We start from the raw sequence: 18230 nt of genomic DNA, 5'->3' as shown, positions 1-18230 counted from the left end.
TGTTGTAATTTAGGCCCTTGCATTTTATATAATACATTATGTAATACAGGTATAGACATCTGTGGCAACCAGATTGTATTTATGTTACATTTGGAGACAACCAACTACACCATCTAATAAAACCAAGTTTCCTCATAATGTTGAATAGCATATAGTCTCTAAGGAACTTGTAGTGCAGCTAGTAGCTAAAAAAACCCCAACTCTTCAAATGACTTCCTACTCTTGATGGTGATGAGTAGTACTGTTTGTGAGAGAAACACTTGTTACCAAGTGGTTCTATCTCATCTTTCCTTCTGTAAATACATTGTTTTCCAAACAAGTTTGGCAATTTTGCACCTCATTTCAAACCTTTTTTTTTTTTTGCTGGAACAGGGCCAAGATTTCAGATAGGCCTTTTCTTAAAATTTTTATCTGTAATTGTTTTACTTATTTTTAAATAGCTTTAATTGAAGCTTTTCCTTTCAGTCTTCAGAACAGCAGATTTGAGATTGGATTTTAGTATGTTATGGTTATAACATTTAAAGATTCACTGGAATAATGCAATCTTTTTCAGTGAATTTAGCTGCCTTCAGATTTATGCTTTGAACTTTATCTGCTATGCAGCCCATGTTCTTTACTGTATTGTAGTTAAGCAGAAGGTGGTAGTTATGTCAAGGTTTCATTCTTTTTGTTTTTCTGAACTAAAATTATGGTGATAGAGTTTTAATATTATTCTCTCTTTTAAAGTATTTTCCTTGGCTCATGTACATTGTTGTTCCTAAGAAACTTTGACTGTGGCTTTCTATCTCAGTTTTTGCTATAGAAGTAGTTAGGGACTTGTACAGAACAACTTCTACTATTTCTCACTGGTCTCTTTTTTTTTTTTTTTTTTTTTTTTTTTTTTTTGCCTTTTTTCCAACAGGAAAAACACTGCCAACAGAAGTACAATGTTTCCTGTATAATGATTCTTCCACAATACCAGCGTAAGGGCTATGGCAGGTTCCTAATTGACTTCAGTAAGGAACTTTTTCTTCACTTTTTTTAGTCTTTGTCTTTTCATATTTTAAAGAAAGGCTTAACTGTGGAAGAGGATATTTTTCAAATTAAAAAACATCTTGGGACAAAGGATTCTAAAACTCATAAAATCATCTGAACTTCACAATTTACTCTTATTGTTGGAAGGCTTCAATTCTAAAGACAAATTGATCATTTTTCCCCTAACTCTCATGTTTCCCGTGTAAGCAACTTACGGTGGAAACTATAAGCATGTGTCAGCATAGTGTTTTTAGCAGAAGCTTACCTTGTGCATGTGGTTCTTTCTACAGAAAGCCAACCCTAAAACTGCATAATCTGTTGAAACCTTCAGCAGCTTGATTAAGTGAATGAGTGTCTTAAGCAAAAGGTAGTCATAGTTACGTTTTAATTTAGCTCTGAGAGCAACAAAACCAGACATACTTAGGCTCCGAATACTCAAACAATTCTCAGATTCATACATGGATTTTGGCAAGTTCATGGGAAAACTTGCCACTGTAACTATATCTCCCTTATTATGCTGAGTGCAATCTAATATAGCCCTCCCTGTGGACATGCTAATTTGGAGCTAATGTCCAGAGGAAAAACCCTACTGGTATAATTATATTAGAATGATTTTGCTAGTAAATATCCTTGTGTAGATAAATTGTTGTTCTCCTGAAAATATTGGTGAAACAAAGGAACTCAATGATGTATCTTCAGAAATCAACAAATGTGGGCTATATTAGAGCAGCAGTGAGAAGACATATTTGTCAGCTGGTTCCCCCTCCCCCCTTTGCCATACTGGGGAGGGTATAACCTCTCGGTCTTTACTGAACCTGTGCAGTGTATCACAGTCTTAAATTAATTAAGTTTCTGCAGATAGAGCTTGGTACTCTTTAGTATGGCCCTGAAGTTTGACAGTAGAGAATTTTCAAGAAAATTGTTTGCCATATTAGTTTTAAAAGGCTAAAATATGTTTTCCCTCTGTCATCTTCAAAATTGCTATTGCAATTGGAAGATACTCAGCAGACTGTGTACTTCAGGCTTAGTATAGTTTCTAGATAGGTAACGGCTGCCATCTCGTGGCATTGCCCATAGCCAATGTCTGATGGCAATGTAGTTTAGCGATCTGATACTCTATCATTGAATAACAGGAGTTTAAACAAAAAAAAGAAAATCGGCCAGACCACTCAGTGTATCCTTCAAAATTATAATCTATATCTTGTAGGTAGCATTCAGCTACTTTCTGGAAAAATACCTTTGTAGAAATTGGGGTGGAAACAGAAGGTATATATGCTAATTTTTTGAAAATTTTTTCTTGTATATCTTTAGGCTATTTGCTTTCAAAGCGTGAGGGTCAAGCAGGATCACCAGAGAAGCCCCTATCAGACCTGGGGCGCCTCTCATACATGGCTTATTGGAAAAGTGTAATATTGGAGTGCCTTTATCATCAACGTGACAAGCAATTAAGCATCAAGAAGTTGAGTAAGCTGACTGGAATCTGCCCTCAAGATATCACTTCCACTCTACATCACCTACGAATGCTTGACTTCCGTAGTGATCAGTGAGTACAGGACTCCTGTTGTATTTCCAAATAGCTTCAGATGTATTTGAATGAAATTTAATGATGTTTGGAGACAAGTCACATCTAATAAGCTTGATTTTATTTAAGACTTAAGTGTCCAAATATTGGCTGTAGAGATTTATGATGTTCACGTGCAATGCAAGAATTGTTCAGTGCCAAAGCTGGATCAGATTTCCAGCTGTGTAGCTCTGCAGCTGTGGAACTTCTGAGTAATTTGCAGCTGTGAGAGAAAGCAAGCTGATCTCTTGGCCATGTTCTCTTGGGGTCCCTCAGCATAATCAGTCTAACATACTCACAAAACAGAGCAAAGAACAGCAACTTCCCTTCTCTAGAGGGAAATCTGTTCCTTTTTCCAGTCACTGAGCAGACAGTTGTTTCCCTCCCTTTTCTCTGTGCCTCAAAGATGCCATTAACTGTGTGGATTAACATGGGATGCTTGAACAGTGGGATAGATCACTGGGAGAAATGAGGTGTGTGGATATAGAATAGAGGTAGTCTGCTTGCCCAGCTGAGTGTACAAGTCAAGTGAAATAGTGGGAATTATTCTTGATTCAGACTATAGCAGTTTTGGGAGTGGGGTTGTATTTGGTTGTGTTTTGTGTTAAACCTGGAACTTATTTGGAAAACTGGAAGTTATTTGAGAACAGTTTTATGTCCTTGTTTCACGGTATACTTTAATCGGTTACTCCCAGTCCCCTGAATAAAATCCACTCTGGTAGTGGGACTGTAACTTTTTAAAGCAGCCCTTTTATTACCATTCAGTATCTTTCACTTTATGCTGCCTGTTCCCCAAATGTCATACCCCTTGTCCGTTTAACACGTAATAAAAGTGATACTCTGCAGCTGAATGTTACCCATGGAAGAATAATGGCTTCACCATTAACAAATGGAAAGAATTTAACAACATTTTCTCAGTTTTAAGATGCTTTCTCTGGTAGTCTGACAGTACTGCAAATTGTACAATTTTAATGAGCTTTCTGTCCTCTCTGAAGTTACTCATGGCAGCACTGATTGAGAGTACACAGATTTTTCTGTAATATCTTATATCTGTTTCGCATGACAACATGTACAGTATGTAGCCTGTTGTTGATCAGAGTATTATTACTGTTTAGATTTGTGATAATTCGTCGGGAGAAACTTATCCAGGAACATATGGCAAAGCTTAGGACTAATGTCCGACCTATAGATGTGGATGCAGAATGTCTGCGTTGGACACCTGTTATAGTTTCCAACTCAGTTGTCTCTGAAGATGAAGAAGAGGAGACAGAGGACGGGGAAAATGAAGAGCAACAGCAGCAGAAAGAAAAGGATCCAGAGACCAGTGTAAGAGTGAATCTGTTACTTCTGTGTGGCATATAGTTTACACTCGGTGCTTTTCCAGGCAATGCTAACAAGATTTCAAATGCCAAGCTCGGGCGTTTGGCATAATCATAAAAAGCAATGCAGTCATGATTAGTTTATGTATCTTTATAGTTTCAGATCAGAAACTAAAAATAGGGAAAACATTGAGGCATAGCCTAGAGAAAGGTTAAAGACTATCTCTGAAAAGAGTAAAAAGGCTCTTTCTACCCTTAGTGATTTTTGCAGTATGTGTTGGGGGGGGCAGTATTAAAAAAAAACAAACAAACAAACAACAAACCCAAAACCAAAACAAAACACCCCTGCCTCCCACTCTCAAGCAACCTGGTCTCTCATCAAATTATTGAAATGGATTTAGGTTTGAAGGACCCAGTATTTCTGTAAGTGACAAATATAGCATAAATGGAAATGAATCAAGGAAAACTTTTAACTTTTTTCACCAAGGGCTTTTGCTGTGTACTTTTGCAAAACCACTAATAGCTTTAGAATTACTGCCTACAGAGCAGTGAAGGTTTCTGAAATCTAGGCTGCTGTCCTTGAAGGGTTGCACTCTCTCATCAGGTGATGAGCACTGACTAGAATACTAAGAGGCAAATTATGGGCTGTTACTGTATTTACATTAAACTAATTGTGCATTTTGATGGAAAAATAGCTTCAAGTTTGTCTCACTTTTTTCTTGAAAATTACACAAATACTGTGTTTGAATGTAGCGAGATGATGTTTGCATTCCAGCAGGCCACTGGATGGCTGCTGCTGACTGAAGTCACTTGTCAGGAAGCTAACTGAGGTACATTATCACCTGGGAGGAAAGGAGTAGCAGTTAGCACTATTAGAATCTTGTAAAGGTCAATTCTTTTGTTATTCCCAGATTCTTAAAAGTCATTCTTGTTAAACTTTTCTGACTTCTTGCTCAAAAGCTTTTGTGGAATCAAATTCAGGAAAGACATGCATGCTTAAATAGGAAATGTGAAATCTATTTGTGTTTATTTAAATCAGATGGTAAAATCTGTGTCATGGGAGAAGAAAGAGCAAGAGCCTTACTCACCTACAGAGTGTGAAAAAAAGCCAGACATTGTTGCTCCAGCCAATTCTGCACGGCCAAACAAGCACATTTTTCCCCTGGATAGTCTTCCTGCAAACAGTCAGCCATCACGAAGAGGTCGATGGAACCGCAAGGGCAAAAAACTTCGGGACCCCTTTTGTGAGAAGGAGCCAATATTGCCCATTGAGGACAAAGCAGCAGTTCCCAGTGGGCGATGCAGTGAATGTGAGGAGAAATCTGCAGCCTCACGAGGCAGGTGCAGTGACTGTGAGGAGAAGTCGGCAGCCTTGCCAGGAAGATGTGGTGAATGTGAGGAGAAGTCTCCAGCCCCAAGAGGCCGGTATGCTGAAGATGAGGAAAAATCTGCAGTTTCCCAGGGGCAGTATGGCAAAGGTGAAAAATCTGCAATACCCCGTCGGCGGTACAGCGAAGGTATGGAAAGGTGGAGAGGGCAGTTGAAAAAGAGCACGGAGCCACTGAAGTGTAGATTCCCGGAGGACGGCGACAGATTACCCCGCCGCTACAGTGATAGTGATAGGGCACTTCTGAGGTGTTTTAGTGAGAGTAGTGAAGAGGAAGATGATGAGCCTGTGAGTCCTCGATCAAGCTCTCCACCTGTTCTGACCAAGCCAACATTAAAACGAAAGGTGTGTGTCTTCTTTCTTGTTGTCTCTGACTATATCATGCAGTCTATTTTGTCAGTATGTTGATGCTTTCTGAAGGATTGTGCAATTCATGAGGTATGTATTAAGTGTACAGGTAGCATCTGCTCAGTCTTCCAGAACTCTGTCTGGAGGGTGCTTTCCGCCACCTATTTGTAGTGGTGGTTTTTGTTGAATCAGAGGTAGGGGTTTTTTTTATTTTAACTTCTGTCTTGTGCTTTTGATTTTTCCACCTTGGTTATTGAAGTTTTAATGGTTTATACTATTACACAAATGTCAATCTAGCAATCTTCATGGAAGTCGGTCATCTTGCATTGTATTTGACATCTGTCTAATGTGCAGGTGCTGGTCAGTATTTCTAGTGAAGTCTGGACTCCAGAAGGGAGCCCTCTGGTCCTGCTTAGACTGTCGAACTCTGCTGTTCATGTTTTCTATTTATCAGTGTTTTATTTCTACTGCACGTGATAAAATGTCTTCTCTTCTCCCACCTTCCACTTTCAGAAACCAATTCTTCATCGGAAGAGGCGAGTCCGCAAGCGTAAGCACCACAACAGCAGTGTTGTCACTGAAACAATTTCGGAGACCACAGAAGTGCTGGATGAACCATTTGAGGACTCAGACTCTGAACGACCAATGCCCCGACTAGAGCCTACGTTCGAGATTGAGGAGGAGGAAGAGGAGGAGGAGGATGAAGAGGAAGAGAATGAACTTTTGCCCAGTGGATACTTTCGGCACTTAGCCCCACCAGACACACTCAGGCATAGACCCTCTTCTAAGAGGAAGTCCAAAGATGAGGAGGAGTCTGATGACACTAATGGTATGTTTGGTGGTATGCTGTTGAAAGTTTGCTATAGATAGTGTGTCGGTGAGTGTCGGATGATACTAGCTCATGATGGAACAAGCTGCTTACCTTGTCTTGTAACTTATAGCCAAAATGTAGGGTTAGGCATAAATTACCCGTCAAACCAGACTCAGACATTCCCAAGTCTTGTGAAAATGTGGTGCATGCTTTTAACTGTCTTATTAGCAATGATCTGATCATAGGGTATCCTTTTGATTCAGCTTTCCTAGTGGAATTGGTATCTGTGATTGTGGAAAAACCTATGCAGCAGGGTCGCTTATGCAAATAAAACAGAAATAAATTGGAGAGCCCTCAGTTTTCCGTAACAAAGGGAGATAATAAATTGTCTCTTTTGAAATCCTGTTCTTCATCACATTGCATGTCCTGCCTCTCAGCATCTCCTATCTCCTTAAAGTTCTCTGAACCTTTAGTTCATAAAATAAAATTATGTGGTTGGAACTGGTTACTTAGAGTGCACTGACAATTCAAAAGAAACATCTGTCATTCAGATGCTCCATTAGTAATCTTCATTATGGCTGTTATATGTTCTGTTCTCTTGATGGTCTACATAGTGCAAGGCAGCTAGCCAAATAAAAACAAAGAACTGTGTGAAAGAGAAGTATGGTGCCGTTATCCCACAATAAAAAATCGTTACTGGAACAAACTCATTAATTTATGGCTTTCAGCTAGCCTGTGGTTAGCAGAGGAGAATTTTTCTTTAAAAGTACTTAAATACTGAAAGCATCAATATTATTATAGCCATGTATATACTATCCATTTAGCATCAGTTACCCTTAAATCCTTATAGCAGCACATGACTTCATAAATTTAGTGCAAACACGTGTTGATGCAGCATTAAGTTTTCTTAGTGGGAATATATGCACAGTCAGTTTGTACGATTGTTTTTTTAAAATCTGTTGTGATCAGATTACTCATGAAATACATTTTTATGGTACTCCAGCACCATTAATAAGACTATAGGGTTGGGAGAATATCTATTAGATAAGTGGTTTTCAGTCTTTTTCATTTGTGGTCTTCTGAATGTTTTCTGGTGGAGGTGCAAATCCCTTTAGAGATTCCACACACATATATTACTTTATAAAATACATCAGTGATTTTTAACCATCTTTTGCAGACTACAAATAGTCCATAGAGTGCCCAGGGATCAAAAATGGTATTTGGAAAGCCACTGTTTTAACTCACACCCGTTATATACTACAACGATAAATTTCTTGCTCACCTACTTTTTATAAATACTTTACTTTCTTACTCTCCACTTGTAATTTAGTGCTTTCTGTTCCCTTGTGTCACTTCTGCTGCCTTTTTTTTTTTCCTGAACTGCTGCAAATTTGTCAGGACCTCTGAAGTAATAAAGTAGTAAGCACACTACTTTAGGGTATTGCTGCTCCTGACATCAAATGGTATCTGTTGGCTGCTTATGCCTTTAATGCAGGTGCCTTTGCGTATACATAGTAAAACTGTAATGATCTTAGAGAAAATACAATGTACTTTCAATTACCTAAACATGTTAGCCCATGGGGATAATCAGTCATCATAAACAGCTGGCCTTTTTTGATAAAAAAATTAAGCTGGGTGGAGGGGGGTGGCACTGCCTTATGATGATTCAGAAATATGGTATTGCAGTCATTAATACTTGGTTCAGATTTAGACTATTTTAATCAGAACTGTGAGTTAGGAATGTTTATAGGAAGCTTAGATTTTTTTTTTTTGAAGTTTTCCCATCACTACAGAAACCTGCTTGTAATTTCCTTTTTTTTTTAAAAAAAAAAAAAAGTTTTTTTAAACTTTCTGACTAAGGGTGGTTTGGGTTAGATTTTTCCCTGATAATTTAATCTCTAGCTGAGGCAATCATTGAAAGTGTTTTATGATTTCCCTGAAATGTAACATTGTAGTCTCTTAAATTTGGTGTCTGATGAGAATTTGAATTGGTTCTGATTGCTGTCAGGGCTACAGTGAGAATGGATAGTGTGGTGTGGTGATTTGATGCCAGTATTTAACAAGGGTTAGGCATTCTGGAAGACAGTGTGTGTTCTGTGGTGTAGAAAACAAATAAACCTTGTCTCTCTATATTCTACCAATTCTGTGCAACTTGATTAGTGTTGTGTGTGGGAAGATGGAGCTCTGTAATAGGCTGGGCTGTATTATTTTGCTTTTCCTAGTTCTACCTGTAAGTTTTACTGTGAGTGTGAATACTGTAAGGATTCTGTTCAATCTTGCGTGCACACTGACGTTTAAGTGCAACTGTATGAGCACATACATATGTTTCTCGGTATCCTAAAAAATGATGCATGTGAAATCTTGAGTGGTCATCAAATCCATATTCTTTTGTGAAGACTGTGTCAAGTGCATATGGTAAAAATCATAGAATCACAGTCCCTTGAGGTTGGAAAGGACCTCTGGAGGTCATCTTGTCCAGCCCCACTGCTGAAGCAAGGCCACCAAGACCCAGTTGCTCAGGACCATGTCCAGATGGCTTTTGAATATCTCCAAGGAGGGAGACTCCACAACCTTTCTGGGCAGCCTGTTCCAGTGCTCAGTCACAGTAAAAAAAAGTGTTTCCTGATGCTCAGATGGAACCTCCTGTGTTTCAGTTTGTGCCCATTGCTTCTGGTCCTGACACTGGGCACCACTGAAAGGAGCCTGGCTCCATCTTCGTTACACCCTCCCTTAAGATATTTGTACACATTGATAAGATTTCCCCCCCCCCCCGAGCCTTCTCTTCTCTAGTCCCAGCTCTCTCAGCCTTTCCTCATCAGAGAGATGCTCCAGTCTCTTAGGCATCTTAGTGGCCCTTTGCTGGGCTCTCTCCAGTAGCTCCATGTCTGTCTTGTGCAGTCTGGGCTCCCCAGTACACCTTTAATATTACATTATTATAAGGGGAAACTGCCATCATAAGATCATTTACTTTTTTCTGTATTCCTAAAAATATTAAATCCATGACAGTACAGATAAAAGCAAAGGGTCTTTACCTAAGATGTGGTAAATCTAATCCTCCACAGTAGATAGGAAATATGAAAGAAGGGGAAGAGAATAGCGATTTTTAAATTTTTTTTTTTTAAGAGGAGAATTTTTTTTAAAGGGCTTAATTGTTAATGCTTTAACAAATACTATGAAAGTAGTGTTTCTTTCTTCCTGCCCAATGATATGCTGACTGTGGCAGATGCTTTCTTTCCTTTATTCACATTCCAAATGTTTGTTTTATGGATGACTTCAAGGAGTTGTTGACTCTTGAATTCAGTATGTTTTAAATTCATTTTTTAATACCCAGAATTTTTTCAGAATGTTTCTCATCGGAGATATTTAGAGTAAATGCCTGTCTGAGCAAAGGGCAAGAGTAACTCAGCTGACCTATGATTACGTTTAAGAAGCACTTGTGAACTACTAGGAGCACATGATTTAGTTTTACCTTCATTGCATAACTGTGGACTTAAAACAGCTCTTCTTGGGAAATTCACAGTGTGGAATCAATAACATTTTTTAAGATGGTAGAAAGGGCAGAAATGTGAATAAATGTACTCTGAATATTGGGGGGAAATTGATCTTATATCCATATAGTGGGATGACCAACCTAATTTACAGGCCCATCAGTGTGACATTCATCCTGATTTAAATAGTAGGATGACTGGCTTATTACTCAGTAGGAAGTCCAGGGAGGGTTATTTGCTCAATACAAATGAACACTGGTATGTGAAAAATGTATTTGTCAGACAATGATGTATTTTTACAAGACTACAGCTTGCTTAATAAGGGTAATTGGTGTTACCTACTTAGTGTTTTGAGAGGTATTTGACTTAATCAAAACCATTTGCTTAAGCTGAAATGTTACAGAATCAAGCTAATACATATTAAATAAATCAAGCTGCAAACAGAGTAATTAAGAAGCTTTGTTACTAGCAGGGTGCAAGGCAGTTGGACTAGATGATCGTTGTAGGTCCCTTCCAACAGAACTATTCTATTCTAAGGGAGATTGGTCTGGGTTGTATGTCTGTCTGTATGGATATTTTATGGATAGATTAAAAAATAATGTAGCAGCTGACAGAAAAAGAGGGGATTTGGTAAATGAAGTGAAGGGCAATTCACTGACAAAGTCTATGAGAGAGTATTTGAAGGTCATGTCCAGTAATTAGCATGGTTTTCTAGCTCAAAGCCAAAGAGATTCAGATGATCCTTAAATATATGAACAGGGGAATCTCAAGTGGAGTAGAGACATTCTGTCATCTCTTTATTTAGCTTTGGTGAAACTATTACAACCATCTTTACTCAGTTATTCGCACTTGATAAGAGTATTGACAAACTGGAATAGTTTAAAAAACAGTCGTGGGCTGATTAAGACACTAGAACAAATGTTCTATAATGATAGATTCAAAGAAAGCAGAGGCAAAAGAGTGACTTGATAAATTTACAAATTACTTAGGTGAGAACTGTTATTTGGTAAGAGAGATTTTCTGCCTAGCAGATAAAAGGAAAACTAATACAAAAGCAGATTAAGTAAATTCAGTGTCTGAAGACAAATTCAGATGGTAAAGTGTGAATATCAACTAGTGTCAATGATTAACTGTAGCAGTAGTTTACCAGCAGTTGTGTAAAATGTCACTGACTATCCTAATTGACAGGTTCAAAACAAAATTAATTCAGGGAATGCCTTACAGTATTCAGTAAATTTTCAGTAAACGATCACATTCCTTTCAGGCTGTATAAGCTCTGAACCTATTCTAGTGTTTGGAAAGTCACTGAAATGCAAAACTTTCTTCATCAAATAAAAGTCAGATGAGAGAGAAATTCAACTTCCTTTTAATGATTTTTCAGATTAAAAAAAAAATCTAGCCTAATTCAGTCATCTGTGTATTTCTATTGGCATTTAAAAGCATAAGCCATGAAAAAAGTAGAAATATTTCCTTTCTTACACAGATGCACAAAATACAGATCTAAATGGAAACATGCTTTTATTGCAACTTCATGTGTTCCCCTACACTGGAACACTTTCATTTGTGAACATACCGTATAAATACAATCTGTAAAGGCTGGTGAGTCTTTCCAGGACTTTATCGTATAGCCTAGTGTTTAATTTGAATTGTGTATTAAAGGCTCAGAGCTTTGACCATGCAAAATCTTGAAAGCATTGGTGTTCTCTGAAAATGTAATGTGCAATGTGATGGCTAATGAGCAGACCTTGATCCTTCTTGTTACCCTTCACAACAAATCTCTAAGCTAGTATTGATACATAAAGTTGATAAACATGATGGGAATGCTTGGGAAAGCTTCCGTGAATGCTCAGGTCAAACAAAAATGTTTGAACAGTATCTTTCAATTTGTGTTTTCAGGTAACCCAACTTTGAAACCATTATCTATGCTGAGAAAATGTGAAGCAAAGGATTCTTCACTTGAGCCAGATACTTCTACACCCCTGAAAAAGAAGAAGGGATGGCCAAAAGGGAAAAGCCGAAAACCAGTCCACTGGAAGAAAAGACCTGGTCGAAAACCAGGCTTTAAACTGAACCGGGAAAAGGTGCCACCATCAGTTCAGGATGAAGGAGTTGATGCAGTGGTAGCTAATTCAAAACCAGGGCGTAAGACCAAAATTTCAGATAAAGAAGAAAGTGTTGAGCAGAAAGAAGAGCTGCCTCTTATTGAAGAAAGGAAAGAGGAAGATGTGAATATGGAAGCAGAAGAGGTAGGAGAGGGAGAAGAGGAAGATATAGCCAGCAGTGAAGTAAGAGCAGTTTCTCCTGTGGACAGCAACAGCAGTCCTGTGCCAGAAGTAAAAGAGCCTGAGATAGAAGAGGAGGTAGAGGAGAAGCCACGGGTTTTAGAAGAGCAAAGGCAATCAGAAGAAGAACAGCAAGAACTAGACGAACCTGAGCATGAGCACGAGGAAGAAGAGGAAGCTGCAGTAGTGACAAATCAAAATGAAGATCATGATGCCGATGATGAAGATGACGGTCATCTGGAGTCTGTGAAGAAAAAAGAAATGGAGGAACAGCCTGTTAGAGAAGGGGTGAAGGAGGAGCCTCAGGTGCAAGAATGTTTTTTAGAAACAACTATACCAAGCAGTAGAGAAGATGCAAAAGAAAAAGATGAAGCAGAGGCAGATTCTGAGGAAGAGCAGGCTTCCAATGAGACATCAGTGGGCTCGGAGCACGTCCCTGGGTCTGAAGATGATCATGAAGAAGAGCAAAGTAATAAAGAAGGGTTAATTGAATTAAAGGAAGAGGAAGAGATTCCTCATAGTGAACTAGATCTTGAAACTGTTCAAGCAGTCCAGTCCTTGACACAGGAGGAAAGCAATGAGCATGATGTAGCTTACCAGGACTGTGAAGAAACTCTTGCAGCTTGTCAGACTTTGCAGAGTTACACTCAGACTGAGGAGGATCCTCAGATATCAATGGTTGAAGATTGCCAGGCCTCAGAACACAACAGTCCAATATCCTCTGTTCAGTCCCACCCCAGCCAGTCTGTACGTTCTGTCAGCAGCCCAAATGTGCCTGCTCTGGAGAGCAGTTACACCCAGATAAGTCCTGAACAAGGATCCCTGTCCGCACCCTCTATGCAGAACATGGAGACCAGCCCCATGATGGATGTGCCTTCAGTATCGGACCACTCTCAGCAGGTAGTGGATAGTGGCTTCAGTGACCTTGGCAGCATTGAGAGCACTACAGAGAATTATGAAAACCCCAGCAGCTATGACTCCACTATGGGAGGCAGCATTTGTGGAAATAACTCTTCCCAGAGCAGCTGTTCATATGGAGGACTGTCCTCTTCTAGCAGCCTCACTCAGAACAGTTGTGTTGTCACTCAGCAAATGGCAAACATTGGCAGCAGTTGCAGCATGATGCAGCAAAACACTGTCCAGCCTGCAGCAAACTGCAATATCAAGTCACCTCAGAGCTGTGTAGTAGAAAGGCCTCCAAGTAACCAGCAACCAACAACACAGCCACAACAGCAACAGCCTCAGTCACAGCAGCCACAGCCCCCACCTCCACCCCAGCAGCAACCTCCACTGTCTCAGTGTAGCATGAACAACAGCTTCACCCCAGCACCTATGATCATGGAAATACCTGAATCAGGAAGCACTGGTAACATAAGTATCTATGAGAGGATTCCAGGGGATTTTGGTGCTGGGAGCTATTCACAACCATCAGCCACATTCAGTTTAGCCAAGTTGCAGCAGCTGACAAACACCATTATGGACCCTCATGCCATGCCTTATAGCCATTCTCCTGCTGTGACTTCCTATGCAACCAGCGTTTCTCTGTCCAACACAGGATTGGCTCAGCTAGCTCCCTCTCATCCGTTAGCAGGCACACCACAAGCACAAGCCACTATGACACCCCCACCAAACCTGGCATCCACCACCATGAACCTCACGTCACCTCTGCTTCAGTGTAATATGTCTGCTACCAATATTGGTATTCCACATACACAGAGGTTGCAGGGGCAAATGCCAGTCAAGGGGCATATTTCCATTCGCTCTAAATCAGCACCACTGCCCTCTGCAACTGCACACCAGCAGCAGCTCTATGGCCGCAGCCCATCCGCAGTTGCCATGCAGGCTGGTCCTCGTACGTTAGCTGTTCAACGGGGTATGAACATGGGAGTCAACCTAATGCCAACCGCCCCTTACAATGTTAATTCCATGAATATGAACACCCTGAATGCCATGAACAGCTACAGAATGACACAGCCTATGATGAACAGCAGTTACCATAGTAACCCTGCCTACATGAACCAGACAGCACAGTATCCTATGCAGATGCAGATGGGAATGATGGGGAGCCAGGCCTATACCCAGCAGCCTATGCAGCCAAATCCTCATGGAAACATGATGTACACTGGCCCCTCCCATCACAGCTACATGAATGCTGCTGGGGTGCCCAAGCAGTCTCTCAATGGACCATACATGAGAAGATGAGCAAGATGAACTTGCATTCTAAAAACTGAAATATATATAAATAAAGGAACCTTTTATACTGACGAACCAGAGAAAATGGACCTTTTTCCAGTTAAAATATTGCTGTAGATTTAGAGGGATTTTCTTTGGTTTATTTTATTTTTTAGGAAGCCTGGTCTTTATTTTTTGGATTTTTTTTGTTTTGCGTTTTTGTTTTCTTCACAGTTCTGAAACATTTTACAGCTAAAATAATTTACAGATGTTTTTTAGAGGGGAAAACATGCACAAAATCTTTTCATAATTTAAAAAGAGCCTTACTTTGCTGACAATGTGGACAGAATATGTGTAACAATGAAATCATCTTTCTAAATTTTTTTTCAAATGTATGTCCTTCTCCCTCCCCTGTGCCCCTCTGTATGCAGTTTCTAGTGCTGCAGTCATGTAAAATGTTTGACATCTCAAAGAATAACAACCCTTCCCTCTAAACCTCACCTAGCATTTCCTACTTCTAGCAGGAGGCACTTATTGGGAGACTTGGAAGGGGACACAGAGGATAAATGAAGCTCTTTATTTCTGCAAGTCAGGAAAAATTTTTAATCTTTAACTTTCCCTGACTCCCTTGCCCGCAGTAAAATTTGGAGTTATGTGTAAACAATAAACTATTCACATTGGTGTTTTTGTAGATGACTTAACTGAAATTGTATGTTTCATGCTGAAAATATAATGTAATTTTAAAATGATCCCATTCACCACCCAGACATGCATGTGCACACACATGTGCATGCATGCACACATGTTCTGTCACTCTGAACTACTGGAAGCATCTCAAGAGAGAACTGTTTGTGTCCCTTATGCAGTCATGAGGAGGATAGGGTGGCTAATGGTCTGTTAGGACAAGAAAATGGTTGCAGGCTCTTCTGGTGAACTGCAAGTCAGCCACAACTCTGAGATCCCAAACTGCTTTAGTATGTACTTCGAAATGCTGAGGGTCTTTGGTTCTGAAGCCTTTGAGTCAGGCTGAGCTCAAAAGCAGCTGTTTCCAGTGGTCTGCCTCTTAATCTCTTTACTTATCACTTACAGATAAAGTGTATGTTTTAAGTGACTTGACAAGAACCCTGTGGTGTCCTTGTCACTCTTCCATTCCTGGTATGGGGTAGGAAGTTGCTGAATGTGCCGCTCTCTGAGGGAGTCAGTGATGTTTTCCCTGATTCTCCCACTATGTTTGAAACCCATTTTATAGGAATACCCACACTTTTGATCTAGTGTGGGAAAAGAAGGGAATCTGCCTGTTTTATAGGAGTGAAACAGTCCAAACACCATAGTAGGATGCAGGCGGCAGGATTTTGCTGTTTATTACCGCATAATCCAATTTACATTCTTTTTGGCTACACTGCTGGCATGTCACCCAATACAAAAAGGGACACCCTTTAATGTAAAGTTCTTTTTTTATTGTATATGAAGTAGAAATACAGACACATTAATAAGACTAATTTCTTTTGTTTTTAAACCAAAAGAGTCTAAAAGTTGGGGTTTCTTCAGATGCACTAAAATGGACTTTCCTCCAGTAACTGCTAACCATAAAAGGCAGAATTCAAAGGACTTCCACTTTTTATTTCTGTTTAGTTTTGAGCATGTACAAGGCTGTGTAGGACCCCATTTCTCTGTATATACTATTCCAGTTCCAAATAACCCATGTAGAAAGCGCACTGTGCTGCCCTCTCCTTCCTAGATCTTCAGCCGTGTCACTGCTTCCTGATTGCTGGGGGGTGGGTAGGGGGGCGGGTAGGGGTCTGAGACAGGAGGAGAAGCTGTTGAAGTGAGGGCCGTGAATTTAGTTTGTTTGCTGTTATGTTTGGTTTGGTTTTGTATGTTTTTTTTTAATCAATTGGGCAGCTCCCTTTTCCACAAGCCTTTGTGACTGTAGAACTATTGTAGAAAAAAAATGTTCTTTTCTATATATAAAAAGAAATTATCCAACGCAGTAATATTGGTACCTACCATTTTTTCACTTCTGTTTAAAAAAAAAAAATATGTATTTTTAGCAAGATAACTTGGGTAATCTTCTAAAAGAAATTAAAAAAAAAATCTCACTGTTAGTGACTTTGATGCCTTTTAAAAATAAGAGCTTTTTCATTTCATTCCATCTTTAAAATTTTTTATCTTTGTTGTAGAATATTAAAAACTATTTTAAGAAAGATAAAAATTCTCTTTAAAGAGATCTCTAGAGTGTGTGAATAGGAGCTCCAGATGCCTCTAAAAGCCGCATGTACAAATGAAGCTGAGTCTATTCCTGTCTGTTTATATTTGCTTTTCCTGTTTTGTAACCTCTTTGTACTTTGTTCATGGTGACTTGTAAGCTAAGGGGAAGGGGTGCCTAGATGCCTTTGTAATTCTCCATGTCATACGCTCCTGGCTGGATGGTCTCCCTTCCTCTCCTTGTATGTAATATCACTTTTTTTTCCCCTTTCTAGCAAGTACTTTCAAAAGAACTCTGTACATTTTAACATAAAAAATAAATTATGTTGAGCCATTTTGGATGTCAGTTGTGCGTGTGGATTTTTTTTTTTCTTCCATTTGAGCAGTGAACTCTGTCACTGATCCTTGGTCCTGGGAATATGATTCCCTGTTGGCCTTTTGATCTGGAAGAGAGGTGGTACTTGGAATTTACTTGCGAGATCTCTGTCCGTGTTAATTTTTATCTACAGCTTCTAATCAGAGAAAGATTAAAAATAAGAAGAAAAACCAAAAACTCGAAAGCTTCTCCAGAAATCACCTTTAAATTCCTCTCTGCAAGGGCTGCCCAAAGCTTAAGCAAAGTGTGTCAGCTGTTTTTTGCCAGCTTCTCTTTGTACAATCGCTTGAGAGGTTTGACTTGTGCACTTAAAAAATTGCAATGTGTGTTTGAAGCGCCCCCCCCCCCCCAATTGCTCTCTCGTCTTTATAATTAGCGCTTTGGGTAGGAGAACTAGAAATTTTGCCCAGCAAAGTTTACTCCGCAGCTTCAAGGCAGAATGGGACCAGTCGCGAGCTTTACGGTGCTGTCCCGCTCATCCTGACACTGTGCAGAGTTCTCGGCAAGCTCACGACTTTCCAAACGCTAGATGGAAGCAAAGATCCAGCGAGCGTGCGATCGTTGCCAGTTTCCCCGTGACAGACGTCGTCGCAATAACCGCTAGCTCGGCCTCCCGTGGCGGTTCAAGGGCAGGCTTCCCGTCGTTTCTGGTACCCGACGATCGCGGGGCGCCGGCCGCGCTGCAGCCTGGCAGGGGTTCCAGGGAGCGGGAGGTGGGGACGTGCGGGGAGGGGCCAAGGAATCTCCCAAAGGCTTTTCCGCAGACGTGCTGTCACAAGTATGGCTTCCAGTAAGCAATCTGTGTTTGTGTGTCATGGTAAATAAATGTAAAAGGACCTTGAGAACTAGTAAAATTGTTTGACACGCTTTTTGTATCTCCAGTCCTCACCAAGATGGAATGTAAATTTATGTAAGGTGACGGTGATGCTGCGTCTTCCTTTAACCTGATACATTTTTCTTTGGACTCGTTATAGTTGTTTTATTGAGGCACCTGATTTTTCCTATCAAACACGTCAAGATACAGATAGAAGTTAATCGTACAGGGGCACTCCTGGGTGGTTCGTTCATTTATTCTCACAACAGTTTTTAGGTTATTCAAGCATGAAGGAGAGAGAGACAGGGTGACCTGTGATTAAGGTTTTCACTACTTTAATCACTTGTGAATTACAGCGAGTACATCCAGCAGCGTTAGAGGTAAGAGCCATCAGGATCTCAGTAGATAGGCATCCTGTGTGTTTGCATGCATGTGTATTACTTTCCCATAGTC

General features: G+C 40.0%; 1 protein-coding gene across 2 annotated transcripts in view; it reads left to right on the top strand.

The window, feature by feature from the left end:
- Positions 1-16933, top strand: part of KAT6A (lysine acetyltransferase 6A) — a 53588-nt gene extending 36655 nt beyond the window's left edge. For both annotated transcript variants that reach the window (XM_076358978.1, XM_076358977.1), the window contains exons 13-18: positions 902-995; positions 2326-2557; positions 3691-3901; positions 4934-5626; positions 6143-6458; positions 11825-16933. In XM_076358978.1, the coding sequence (XP_076215093.1) occupies positions 902-995; positions 2326-2557; positions 3691-3901; positions 4934-5626; positions 6143-6458; positions 11825-14412 (4134 nt within the window). In that variant the 3' untranslated portion in view covers positions 14413-16933. The remainder of the gene's footprint in view (positions 1-901; positions 996-2325; positions 2558-3690; positions 3902-4933; positions 5627-6142; positions 6459-11824) is intronic.
- The last annotated feature ends 1297 nt before the right edge of the window (positions 16934-18230 follow it).

The sequence above is a fragment of the Aptenodytes patagonicus genome, chromosome 24 (genome assembly GCF_965638725.1).
Source record: "Aptenodytes patagonicus chromosome 24, bAptPat1.pri.cur, whole genome shotgun sequence".
Taxonomy (NCBI): domain Eukaryota; kingdom Metazoa; phylum Chordata; class Aves; order Sphenisciformes; family Spheniscidae; genus Aptenodytes; species Aptenodytes patagonicus.
Note: the sequence above shows the minus strand (reverse complement) of the source record. Positions and strands in the feature narration are given on the sequence as shown.